This window comes from Sphaerodactylus townsendi, linkage group LG02, assembly GCF_021028975.2.
Source record: "Sphaerodactylus townsendi isolate TG3544 linkage group LG02, MPM_Stown_v2.3, whole genome shotgun sequence".
Classification (NCBI taxonomy): Eukaryota; Metazoa; Chordata; class Lepidosauria; order Squamata; family Sphaerodactylidae; genus Sphaerodactylus; species Sphaerodactylus townsendi.
The window spans coordinates 155870579-155884533 of record NC_059426.1 but is presented as its reverse complement, the minus strand read 5'-3'; the positions used below and the strand labels follow the sequence as shown (position 1 = coordinate 155884533).

General features: G+C 43.3%; 1 protein-coding gene across 2 annotated transcripts in view; it reads left to right on the top strand.

Annotated features, from left to right (window-relative positions):
- SYNE3 (spectrin repeat containing nuclear envelope family member 3) overlaps positions 1 to 13955 on the top strand; it is a 100738-nt gene that overhangs the window by 73888 nt on the left and 12895 nt on the right. For both annotated transcript variants that reach the window (XM_048486345.1, XM_048486342.1), the window contains 6 exons: positions 933 to 1094; positions 3055 to 3218; positions 7439 to 7562; positions 10462 to 10614; positions 11378 to 11527; positions 13159 to 13197. In XM_048486345.1, the coding sequence (XP_048342302.1) occupies positions 933 to 1094; positions 3055 to 3218; positions 7439 to 7562; positions 10462 to 10614; positions 11378 to 11527; positions 13159 to 13197 (792 nt within the window). The remainder of the gene's footprint in view (positions 1 to 932; positions 1095 to 3054; positions 3219 to 7438; positions 7563 to 10461; positions 10615 to 11377; positions 11528 to 13158; positions 13198 to 13955) is intronic.

Here is a 13955-nt window from a genome sequence, read left to right as displayed (position 1 = left end):
AGAAATGAGAAAGCAAGCCAAGCAGCACATGAGAAATAGGATTTTTAATTCATTGGGGTTCTCTTTTCTCGTCTGCAACCTGCTTCAAGAAATGCATGAAGCAGAACTGTCCATTTATATTCATAAAGCACCACCATGTGGCCAGATTTAAACATGCAGGGGTTTGGAGCTTTTGCAGCTTGCTGAGATTATATTTATATTGTTTATATTATCAAGGTTCAAGTGTTATACAGAAGACCTCTACTCTAATTCAACAGCTTCTGCTTATATGCTTATTTACTTATATTTATATCACACTTTTCCCCAATGCCTCAGGCAGCTTATGGAATACCAATATGCATAAATAAAAACCTAATTAAACCCATGAATTAAAATACATCAAATTAAAACTTCAGTGTTGCCATTATCAGCTTGTAAGGATAACAAGGAATTTGTTTCATTCAACACCTTCGTGTTGTCCTCAGCTCGGTCAGACCTGGGTGCAGCCATCTACCCTTTGGTGTCATTGACCTTCCATTGTTTTCTTTTTCTGCCCAGAATGCAAATGCTGCAATCTAGAACCTCCAGCCATTAAACTCTGCTTTTGTCAGCATGTAACACAAAAGGCAGACAAGGCAGGACCCTAAGTTATTGTCCTAGAAAATTTGCTTTTTTCCTCCTTCATTTTAATTTTTTTCCCTAACATCTAGACCAAAGAAGAGTTATAAAGAGCACAAAAGCTTGCCCAGGGTTTTCTGTAGTTTTGGTTGGTCCTAATAGAACATACTGTGTAGATTTTGTTTCTCCTTCTGGATTTTGCATGGGCCAATGCAGCTGGTTTTGGATATTTATTACTATATCATTCGCTACTGATCCCAAAGTTCCCAGAATTTTAAAACTGTTGCTTGCTTTCGTTGCTGGTGTCATTTGGTCTTTCCTGGTGTCACTTTCAGACCAGGATTGCTGAGGGTCAGCTACATGTGCAGGAACACTGGACGTTTAATGACAAATTGCTCGACCTCCAACAATGGCTTTCAGCGACTAGGCAGAAACTGGAATCTTACCGTGATGTCAGCGGGGAATGGAAGACAAACAACAGAGCTTCTGATATGGAGGTAGCAAACATTCACCATTGGTGGGCTGTGCAGTGAGAGGGAGAGTGCTGGCATGGTGAGCTGGTTAGAGTATCAGGGTAGGATTTGGGAGACCCAGGCCCCTTCCGTACATGCAGAATAATGCCCTTTCAATCCACTTTCAATGCACTTGGCAACAGGATTTTACTGTGCGGAATAGCAAAATCCACTTGCAAACAATTGTGAAAGTGGATTGAAAGGGTGTTATTCTGCATGTGCAGAAGGAGCCCCAGATTCGAATCCCCGCTCTTACAGGGAAGCATGCTGGGTGACTTTGGGCCAGTCACTCTCTTTCAGCTTAACTTACTTCTCGAGGCTGTCGTAATGATAAAATGGAGGCAAGGAGAACACTGTAAGTTCTCTGGGGTCCCTGTTGAGGAAAGGACACCATGTGAATGGTATACATGAAGTCTAAATAAAAATAAAAAGTAGTTACAAATGAAGACTTGTATAGCTCAGCTATATGTAGGATTTTCAGGGTGCAGTCAGAAAACACAGCATCCGATCCCTTTATTTCATTTCATTTCATTTTTAGATTTATATCCCGCCCATCCCTGTTGGGCTTTATTGAGACCAGACTGATGTAAGTCTGGAGATTGGGTGGAAGGCCACCTGGAAACCTTCATGATCACATTCTTGAGTTCCATGGTGGAACAAAGACAAGATTTAGATGCAATGAAATTAAGGAATCCCTGCAACATAGTAAAATTCTAACAAAGTTAGAAAAAGTGTCATTAGACCGCACTATATAGGGTTTAATTCATCCAACTTGTTTCCAGTCTCTAATATTTAAGTGTACATCTTTAAGATTACAGTTACAAAAACCCATTTATGCATAAGCTAACCTAAATACTTTAATAGAGTCCCCGTAATCTCCTTCCTCTCTTTCTTCCTAGTAGGAGACAGGGACACTGACCCAGAGAACATCTCTTGTTTAGGGTTTTTTTGTCTTCTGTCAGTAAGAAAAAAAGGAGGCATATACATACATGCATTCATGCATACACCCACTCTCTCTCTCTCTCTCTCTCTCTCTGTTGGAGTATTTATGTGATCCTATGTATAAGTGGGTTTAGTCCCACTGAACTCCCACTGAAATTGTGTGCATCGAGGAATGCTGCTGTAAATTTCGTTGTGCGTGCACAATGACAATAAAATGCTTATGCTTATGCTTATGCTTATGCTTATGCTTATGGGATGAGTTAATTAGAGCTAAGTACTAAGGGTTATGATAGGACTTCATTGTGATTTACTACATTTGTATAATTTTCTACATTGTGATTTACTACATTCATTGTGATTGACAGTATGAATCTGGGTTTAAATAATCTGCAAAAACCCTCATGCGCAATTTTTAAAATGTCCCCCAACATAATTTTCTGTGGACATCATGGGCGCTGCTGATTTAGTTTTTGTTTGGATTGGTTTCCGACTTTAGTTTACACTTAGTTTCTCATTGCTTATCAGACACTTTAAAAAGTTACACAAATGTAGTGAATAATATTCTGAGACTGGAAACTTTTTATGTTTTGTTGATAATATAATTGAATAGAGGAGCACGAATACTGTGGATATTACCAAAAAGGTTGTTAGTATTTCTTTCTCCCTCACTATGAAGTCAAGCCACAGGGGTGGGAGGAATTCCAGCTCGCTCTAAACATTCCATGCTATCACTTTGCTGTTTCTGAAGGAATGAAAACACAGAAAAAAGTTCCATTAATTTCCTCTGTTGGGATAATGAAGGCAAATTCATGTTACAACTTTTTCGCAAACAGCATTTTAATGTCAAGAAAGATAGGAAGAGAGATGCATCTGATGGTGGATATTCTTACACACACAAAAGCTTCTTCTAGAACAACCAAATGTGTAGTCTTTTAGGCTTCACAAAGCTCCTCTTCCATTTTGCCACAACAAAGTAACACAGTTCTCCTCTCCGGAATTTCAGAAACTGCAAGCGGAGTTTCCAGCTAAAGAGATCCAGTTGCACTTCATTGAGGCCCATGGGCAGTTGGTAGAGGAAAATTCCTCTCCGGAGGGGGTTGCACATATCCAGACTGAACTGAAGAAGCTGAAGGGATCTTGGAAGTCGCTCAGAGACATGATGTCAAGGTAAGCGACTGTGCAGATTCAAACTAGGCCTCTCCCAGATATGACCCTCAACTGACCGGGGAGGAGGGCAGATAAAGAGGGGGGCAGGAGGATTGTGGCAGGCTAAACCAAGATTATATTGCCTTCTCTCATTCCCTCAGCACTTTGAAAGATAAATCAGACCATCCAGATTGGGGCCCTGACACCACTAACTGCATCTTTAATAGAGTCCCCGTATAATAGCCCTGTAGACAGTGGAAGACTCAGGGTCAGTTCCAGGTTGTGGGAGCCGTTTGCCTAACTGTCACCAGGCCCCCCACTAACACCTCCCTTTCCACCCCCATCCATGTACCTCTTTGCTGGCTATATGTCCTTCCCTTCCTTATAAGTCTTCCCACCACTCACAAACGCAGCTGTTCACACTGCCTGTATCCCCCTCAGGTGGCCATGAGCAGCATGTGCAACTGTATGTGTGTGGGGGGGGGCTGCCATTATGGCTGACAGAAGCACTTCTGCTGTGCATCACTGGCACACTCTTCTCCAGTGATGCCGGGCAAAATGTTTAGCTGGGAGCTCAAATAGTGCTGTGCTCAAGAACAGGTGTGGAGGGGGCGGGCAGAAGGAGAGGAATGTGCAGGGTCAAATTAAGGGCCTTTAGAGACCGTAAACACCGAAAAGATTTATGATTCACCTTCCAAGATTAAAATATATTATTAACCTTTTCAATACTATAGTTTTTATTATTATTATTATTATTATTATTATTATTATTATTATTATTATTATTATTATTATTATTATTATTATTATTATTATTTCATTTATTGTGGGGGGCCCTTTTTATGGGCCCTCGTTCAGCTGCAGCATTAAATCCGGCACTGGGGGGGGGACTCTACGGGGCCCTCTTTACTGGAGGCCCTAAGCATGTTCTTATTTTCCTTAAGAACATAAGAACTAGCCTGCTGGATCAGACCAGAGTCCATCTAGTCCAGCACTCTGATACTTGCAGTGGCCCACCAGGTGCCTTTGGGAGCTCACATAAAGGATGTGAAAGCAATGGCCTTCTGCTGCTGCTGCTGCTCCTGAGCACCTGGTCTGCTAAGGCATTTGCAATCTGAGATCAAGGAGGATCAAGATTGATAGCCATAGATCGACTTCTCCTCCATAAATCTGTCCAAGCCCTTTTTAAAGCTATCCAGGTTAGTGGCCATCACCACCTCCTGTGACAGCATATTCCAAAGACCAATCACATGTTGCGTGAAGAAGTGTTCCCTTTTATTAGTCCTAATTCTTCCCCCCAGCATTTTCAATGAATGCCCCCTGGCCCTTGTAGCATGTATGTGAAGTTTGGATTTTTTGCCCCTATGTGCATCACTTTGCATTTTGCTACATTGAACTGCATTTGCCATTTCTTCGCCCAATGGTCATTCCAGGGCAGGGCAGATGGTGGGAGGTTGGTGGCAATGAGGTCTGCCAGAGGCCTAGGGCTTTTGCAGCTGCCCACCACAGGGTATGTTGACACCAGCCCTGTTGGAAATAGCACAAGCAGATTTTGCATTAGGTACAGGATGGTATAGCAATACCTCTAGCATGGAAAAACTGTTTGTAGACATCCCAGGAAAAATTGACCCAGTAATAAACAGATTGTATCCCCTCAAGCATCTATGGATCTGAGACAAATAGTTTTCCGGAAGCACTCTTCTTTTCCAGAGTGAAAATGTGTTTCTGTTCTCAAAAATGTGAATAATCATCCCAAAATAAACCCCTTTTTTTCTTTTTTGCTTCAGCTCTGTGGCCTCCCCTAATAATGGGATGGGTTTTTTCTAGGTTCTTTTTGTGGGAGAGGCAGTCAAATAACGCCTCTAAGTTCTGGCAAGTCATTGAGGGATTCTGGGAATGTGACCTTTTGCCTCCTTTCCTTTATTCATAGCTTTCCTGGCACCTGCACGTTTTCCTGTCTTGACCAAACTTTCCCCTTCCAAGCTGAAGTAGCTCTTTCACTAGGTGCAGCTGGCAAGGAAATCCATCCCCACCTCCTGAGTCTGTCAGGTTTCTCCATCATTTGGGGAACCAGCCGCAGGTTGCAGCCATTTCCTAATCACAGCTACAAACCCTCTGTTAGAACGATCCCCCTGAAAGTAACAATCCATTAAAAACGGCCTGAAACAGCAACACCACATCCAGGAAAAGTGAGCAAAATCCACTGGCAGGAACCCCATTCCCCTTGTCACAGTATCTTTTTCAGCTCTTTCCTCACTCCTGCCCGCCTCTAGACGCTGCTAAGGTAGCATTATAGCATATGGCTTGGGATATGGTGCTTTGGTTCGCTCTCAGAGCTGACATTGAGATAGGTTGAAGGGTTGGATCCAGACTGAATTTTCCATCAGTGGGACTGAACTTTCCTGGCTCTTCCATCACACTGCAGCTCACTGATCTCTAGCAAAATGTTCCTCCTAGGGGGGCTGAGAAATGACACAGGAGGATTTGCAGCAGGAAGGGTAAATCATTGGAAACTGCCAATTTAAACCAGATCCAAGCTGAAATCCCCATCTCAGGCTGTAAATTTGGGAGACCTAGCAGATTCAACCCAATCCTCCACCACCCTCTGGCATAAGAGAAAGTCTCCAAGATTAATTTATTAGATCATAGAGAAGTTGGTGCCCTGGTTTGAATAGCCTAGGCTAGCTGAATTTCATCAGATCTCAGAAGCTAAGCAGGGTCACCCCTGAATTTTACTTGGATGGGAGACCTCCAAGGAATGTCAGGATGGTGACGCAGAGGAAGGCAATGACGAACCACTTCTGAACCGTCGAAGGCATTCATGGCAGGAATCACTGGAGTGTTGTGGGACTTCCGGGCTGTATGGCCGTGTTCCAGTAGCATTTTCCCCTGACGTTTCGCCTGCATCTGTGGCTGGCATCTTCGGAGGATCATGAAGATTCCAGCCACAGATGCAGGCAAAACGTCAGGGGAAAATGCTGCTGGAACACGGCCATACAGCCCGGAAGTCCCACAACACTCCACCTCTGAACTACTCTTGTCTTGAAAACCCCTCCCGGAATAGCCATAAGTCAGCTGGTTAGTAAGATTTCTTTAAGGTCGCACCATTTGGGTATGAAGGTTGAAAAGGCCAAAATCCATGTAATGTGTGGCACAGGTTAGGTCATAAGTACCCAACCCGATTATCAGTCTTACATGCATGCCAAAGCAGCCATGGGGGGAGGGGGAGCTTGAAGCCCTTCTGTTCCCCTTTCGGTGTTTAGATATGTGCAGAGCTCTGAGGAGGTTTTTAAAGGTTATTCCCCACATGAGTGCATGATTGAAAGTCAGATTATGCACCTGTGACATGACTCATGTCACATGTGATGTGTATCTGGATTTTTTTTACTGCAATTTAGAACTTTGAGTCTGGGGTTCCGAATTTTCAGCCTCTACCTTTGTAGACTGAATTCAGAATTCAAGACTTGTTTTCACAAGTTCCCATTTTGTGGCATTTGAAATATACGCTGTTCCATCAGAATGGTCTTTTCTTACATTTGTTTCCACTCTCGTTTAGATTTTTAGCTTTTACTGCCACTAACAAGGGTACGGGCTTCATGCAGGAAAGCACAAGATCAGCTACCTCGCTAAGGGATACGCTGTGTTCCCCTAAAGGGGGTGGTTGCTTAGGGAGGGGCCATGGTTCAGTCTGGTGGGGCATCTGCTTAGCATGCAGGAGGGCCCAAGTTCAATCTCCAGCATCTCCAGTTAAAAGGATTAGATAGAAGTAATGCAAAAGACCTCCGCCTGAGACAATGGATAGCTGCTGCTAAAGGGAGCAGGCAATATTAACCTTGACAGATCTGGCTGTATAAAGCAGCTTCCATGTGTTCATGTGTCTCATTTCCTGTTCAATGGGAGAAAACAAACAGCCCAACTGCTGGGGAGAAAGTTCTGGATGGATTTACTAGTTCTATTACACCATGTGTTCTCTTTGGCATTTGCACTTCGGATGGGGGCGTGTGATTTTGTGACACAGTTAACTTATTCCCTGTTGTTGCTTTGTTGGGGGAGAAGTTGGATTCATTCCACTGAATAGACACATTTTCACGTAAAGCCCAACATAGATGCATTGAGATTTTGATTCTGTTTCTGGCTGTTGTCATAGAATGGAATAGAGGACCAGTATATTAATAGAGGACCAGTATATTAACAAGTTTCATGTGCTGTCTTCTTGGCTCCTGATTCTGGTTATCTTCAAGTCTCCTAAAAACAATGTCCCCAAACTGGGTGATGATGGATGCAGGAAAGAAGGTGTCCATTTCAGACCAGACATCAGCAGAAGGATTTGCTTTTTATTCGGCGGTTGAGCCCAAGCATTATCAGGTGAGAAAAACATGTGCATGTTGATTTTTTTGGCGAGAACTCTGTGTTCTAGGGACTTGCGTTCTAGGCAGTGTGGGTGAGCTGGTAGGAATATGGCATTGGCCAGGATGGTGTGGTGGTTAAGAGCAAGTGGACTCTAATCTGGAGAGCTGAGTTTGATTTCCCTACTCCTCCACATGAGTGGAGAGAGGAAGGGAAAGGAGTTTGTAAGCCCCTTTGAATCTCTTCACAGGAGAGAAAGGCGGGATATAAATTCAAACTCTTCTTCTTATGTGTGAAGAAACTGCAGAGTTGGAATCATGATGTTAAGCAGGCCCAGTGAATATCCCCTCCCACTGTAAATAATGAATGAAAAATGAATAATAATGAACAGTTGTTTATTTGTTTAAAATATCAATCCACGTTCTTAAGCTCTTAAAACAAGATACTGTAGCAAACATATGCAACATACATTCAAAACATCAAAAACATCTTAAAACCAAAATAGATATTGAAAGCCAATACCACAATCAGTGATCATAAAAGTTATAAAAACCTCTGCAGTTTTCTGCCGTCTGGATCAATCTGCTCAGCAAAACAAAAGAAGATTTCCCCAGTCTGCTGAAAAATCTGGATAGACTAGGGTTGCTTGTCTCATGTTCTGTTTGTAGCACAGAGATCCAGTTTTTCATTGAGCAGTTCAGCTGTTCGTGAGCAGCTTCTGAATCTCTCAAAACTGCACTTTGTGACCTAGAAACCCTGCCCTTTAATTTTATTGGGACAAGTAAGTATCACTCAGTAGGAATGGAAACTTACTCTGCCGATTGTGAGAGGTATTCTCCATTTTATTAAAATGACTTTACATGCTCCAAGACTGACCCCTGGAATTAAGAATGGACTCATGGGCAGAATTTACGGATGCTGGGTCTGAGCCCTGGCTCAAATAAATCCCGATTATGAAGCAAGTCTTGATTTTTTTAAAAAACAAAACCCTGCTGCTTATATTGGGACCTTTTTTTAAATTCTGAGTGTGTTTTCTGTAGTTTACAACTCTATGTTCAGCTATCAAAGTATTTAATAGAAAGCACAGGACCCCATTCACAGCAGGTGTAGATTGCTAGCCAGTAGAATGTCAGTGTTACAGACACCTTGGGAATGACATCTGGTTTTGGCTCCAGTGTGTCTCTAATGCTAAAAGTTCCCTTCTTCCTGGCTCCTTAAAATCTGTCCTACTTTCTCTTCTGTACTCATAGAAACCTGCAGGCACATGATCTCACTCTGCACATTCTGGTCTAGCAAAGAATCTGTCAGAGCTGATTCACACTCTAAGGCCGTTTCTGCACGGCCAACTGAGTGGGGGTGCATTGGCATAGTTTATACCGATGCCCCATTCACATGGACGGTCCCACTAGCTGCGCTTCTGGCAGCTCAGCCTTCGCACAGGCTGCGCTGCTCCCAAACGGCTCTTACCTTCTGCCACCTTCCATCATGTTGTGGAGGCCAAGGGACACGCCCCCATGGCCAGAGCAGCGGCTTTGGAGTCGGTGGCCAGGAGGCATGTCCCCTGGCCTCCACAAAGTGATGGAAGGCGGCAGAAGGTAAGAGCCATTTGGGAGGGCTGAGTTTGGCTCATCCCCTCTTTGACAGTGCAGTCCAAGGTGGGAGTGGGGGCTGAAACTACTGTGGAAGCTGTGTAACCCTGCGGTGACACGGGTGCCCCTTATGCCAGCACAAATGGCAAATACGCTGATTTGTGGTGTTGAAGTGCCATGCAGCTCCACAGCACCTGAACATGAAAGTTATCCCTCTGCCACAGGAGCCCACGCTTGTTCTGGGAGGCAGTCCAGGGTTGTTCCTAGGGGTGGAGCCAACTATGGTCAGCTTCCACAGGACTTTCGGCCAGGGAATGCTCTCTGCACCTCCCAGAGTCTTTTGCCATGTTTTAGTGTGGTTTAGCCCATTGGACACCAATAGGGGTTTTTGGGTCAGCCAGGGAGTTTTTAAATTTTCTGTGCTCCCTGTGCTGCCTGAAACCTCTTAGGAGGCGATATAGCTGTTCCGCAACAGCGCCATCCCCAGCTGCCACGGAACTGCCCATGTCTTGCACTGTCTTGCACTGTTAAAGTCATCCAAGTCATGAACCCATCTTGTGCGTAGTAGTGTCAGGATCTGTCAGCCTTCCCCAGTAACCAGACTCTTGGGTTCAGAAACTGGTTTATTAAAAGGGCACTGTGAATAGAATACAAGCAAGTTCTTGCTGGAACTAAGTTCCACTGCATAGCTGCTGTTAACTATCCCTTTCCCAATCACCCCTCCAGCCCCTCCGTTGGCATCTCAGTGGAGTGAAATCAATAGAAGCATCTCAGGCTATGCTGAGCCTACGAGACCAAGGCAAAAGACGACCAGGTGCAAAGGGTGAGAAGAGTTGCTGTGCCCCTAAAAGCAAAAGTATGCCATCACAGGAAATAGCAACATAACAAAATAGACTTAACAAACTAGGCTCTCACAGTACCACCTTCTCCTGGTTCCCCCCCCCCCCCCCCGTCTCATGACAAGAGCCAGGAAAGAACTGAAATCTTGACAGGATTTTGATAGGTAGCCTTATTTTGGTTGTTTGGAGATGTTAATATTAACCAAAGCAGTTGTTCTAAAGATATACTGAAACAATTAATCTTGAATCCTTCTTGATTAAAAAAAAAGTAAGAGAGGGTTGATTCTAGTAGAAGTTTGGTGCAGACTTACTAGTAAGTTTGGTGCAGACTTACTTGGGAAGAAGCCCCATTGAACAGAATGGGATTTACTTCTGAGCTGACATACATAAGATTGCTCTGTTAGGCCCAGAATAATCTTGGCATTGAAGAGAAGCACATTTCAGTGTCTTTGGCTACAATTCTGTCTTTTCTTTTGTCTTGTAATCCAGAAAAATCTAGCTAAAGGGGAAGACTCTGGTGATCTGCAGCTCTTGAAGAACTTTGAGCAATGGCTGCAAGGAGAAAATGCCACGCTGTCAAAAATTCTAGCCACGAAGCCATCCAATAACGAAGAATTTAAAGCAAAACACAGCAAGCTAATGGTTTGTTCTGCTCGATTGTCTTGTCATGTTTGTTACAATATGGTGAAGAATTCTTAAGAAGTTCCTCCCATTGTGGTCAAATACGCCCTTCGCATGTTTCAGAAGATTTTTTTAAAATTCAAAATGTCCATGCTAAAACTTGTCCCTGAGCCTTCGTGGAAAAACTGACCAAAAGCAGACTGACAGGGAAACATCACCACAGGGTGACTTTTCCCCATTTGACGTGGTCGGTGTAAACTTACAGTAATGTACATACTTCCAAAAACTTCCTAAAGACAGCATAATGTCCCCTCTCCAAATATTTGTGTGAAAGGGCTGTAATCACTGTTGGATTAACCTAGTAGGAAAAGTAACAAATGCCCTAGATTTTTTAGGGCCCTGCATTAAGCAAGCTGATGAAATCAGCATCTCATAGTATTCTCAAGATCTGGCAGCACTGTTGTTTACTGTTGGGGGGGGGGCTACACATGCTGCATGGTACATGTTGTGGGTTCTGCATGCGTGCAGGCATATATTGGCTCCTTCCTATGTTGTGCGCACAGGCATAGTGAAGTAGTAGTGTCAGACATTTATCATACCATCTAACTGTATAGGAAATAAAAAACTTGAATTACTTTAGTATGCAAGTGAATAATTTATGTGCATTTAATTTTTTTAAAATGTGCATTTAAAAAATTTTTTAGCACCCCTTTATAACATATGTTACAGGCCCCACACAATCTTAATCTGGCCATGGCAGTAATTGCTCTCTCCGTACCTACAGGAGCTCCAGTGCCACGTTCCTGAAGGGCAGCATCGCTTTGAAGAACTCCTGAGACTTCCGCCCGCAGTCCGGAATTCCGAGGAACTGGAGGAATTGCGCTACCGATGGATGCTGTACAAATCTAAGTTGAACGACTCCTGCGATTCATTGGTTAGATTTCATGATTAGAAAACAGCTCATTTCAGAGGGAACATGGGCCTTTTCAATGAATCGATTATTAGAAATCTAAGGCTCGTGTATTTTGTCTGCTGTCCTGTGGCAGCCATTAAGTATGAACAGGAATGAGAACTTGTGCCTACTTAGGGCAGAAAACCCTTCCACTGAGTTCAGGCTGAAAGAACAGCTAATTCAAATGGTTCAGGGAGTGCAGAGCAACACATGGATTCCAAAGAATATCTCGAACTTTGCTGTTGACATCCACTTTAATAGTTTAAGGTAGTTGACCAACTTCTTAACAAATGTGCCATAGTTATATGAGCAGTGGTGTAGTGGGGGGGGGGGGAGTAGAGCCCTGAGCACCACCTTCTGCAGCTGTGCCCCACCTTCAAATTCCCCATGGAGTTGGGGCAGGGACACAGTTGAACCCTAACCCAGTGGAGCTCCATTTGGAGTTTGGGGGCAGTTGCAAGGGGGTGGGGCACAGCGGTTTGGGGCGGTGCCAAGGTAAGCGCCATGCACCTTTTTACACAGCTATGATGTAGGCCACACTGGTGTCCAATATATAAATAGCATGCTGTGCTTTGGCACAATTTTCCCTCCTGTCTGCTGTGCTGTGGAAGAATCAGTTGCACCAGGCCATAGTGGGAAACGGGCAAGGGGTAAATTGGAGCTTTTCATTAGGGAAATTGATCTGAGTTATCTGGAGATCAGCTATAATTCTGAATGATCTCTAGGTCCCACCTGGATGTTGGAAACCTTAATATTACTGTAGATGAGCTCCTCGTTTGAACTAGCAGGGCTCTTCTTTTCTCATTGAAGGTATTTGGAACCCCATTTATTTGGTTTTGTTCTTTTTTCTACTCAATGTTTTAAAGAAACCTACTGGGTTTTTTTTTATGGATTGGAGGTATTTAACAAAAACATTCTAGGTAAACTGGTTCTGGTGGGTTTTCTGGGCTGTGTGGCCGTGGTCTGGTGGATCTTGTTCCTAACGTTTCGCCTGCATCTGTGGCTGGCATCTTCAGAGGTGTATCAGACTTCCCTCTGTGATACACCTCTGAAGATGCCAGCCACGGATGCAGGTGAAACGTTAGGAACAAGATCCACCAGACCATGGCCGCACAGCCCAGAAAACCCACCAGAACCAGTTGAATCCGGCCGTGAAAGACTTCAACAATACATTCTAGGTAAAATTACCAAGCGAATGTCAATCCAAATTTTATCTGCTCTGAAATAAGTTGAATGTTTCCCTCATGGAACTTTCCCTCAGATTCTTAGGAATTGCATATGCTAAAAAAATCAGCTTGTTTTGCTGCGAGCTTTCGCCCAACCTCCTCCTGCAAAGTTGCAGATTGTCAATAGGTGTCAGTAAAATCACAGTTCTTCTTGCTTTTATTCTGTTATCTGATTTAAAATGTTGGGAAACCCAAATCCTTTTGGAATTTAAGCTGGATGTGTGCTATAAAGCTCATTAAATAGAAATCACCTGCTGCTTTAGCTTGTCCAGATGAGGAGAAATTGTAAAGCAACCTTCCCCCTGTGAAATAAACATTCGTTTATAGGCTCCACTGGGATCTCGCGATTCATGCCTCTAAAAAAAAATGTTTTGTCTTTATAAACAGATTACAAGCTTTGGAGAAGAGCCAATCACATTCAGAAAGGTAAAATATGTTGTTGTTTGTTTTTCTTTTAAAGGAGGGGGCATTCCATCAAATAATACTGATTGTTGCTTTTAAAAATGGGTGTATGATTACACTTCCAAAGGTTTAAAAAGGAGATGCAGATATCCAATAAGAAAATAAAAGTTTTGGGGTGTTTTTTTTTTTATGGAGGGATGGGTATAGCAAACTTTGTCATCAAATTCGAACCGCTAGATGGATGTCACTTTTCAGGTCTGCTGGGTAGTTCTTTCAATTTTCCTGAAAAGAAAAATGATGTATGTTGATTTTGAGAATTCTGGTTGGTGGCTGAGGCAGCTGGGGTTGACCATCATTCAGGCCTTCCCTCTTTCCCTCCTTGCATGGTTGAAATCCTGTCATCTTCATTTTCGATTAGGTTTTAAGGTATCTTGTACTGTGACTTTATTAGGTTGAATTTATTATAAAACTGTTGGAAGCTGCACTGAGTCCATAAAGGGAAGGGAGGCATATAAATCTAATAAAACAAACTAGCAAACAAATAAAAGTGTAACATTTAGAATGTGGCCAGACTGTATATGGTCATCTGATGAAGTGACTCAGGCCTGGAGCCTATATCTATTATTACTATTATTATTCTACACATAACAATACAGTTGAAGGAGCCATTTTGGGGGGAGGAGCTAACCTCTGTGGGTTAACCTCTGGTGGGATATCTTTGCATTTTTTATGGGTGGAGTATTTGCATTTCTGCGTTCCGCTTTTCTCAACTCCCTGTAGCG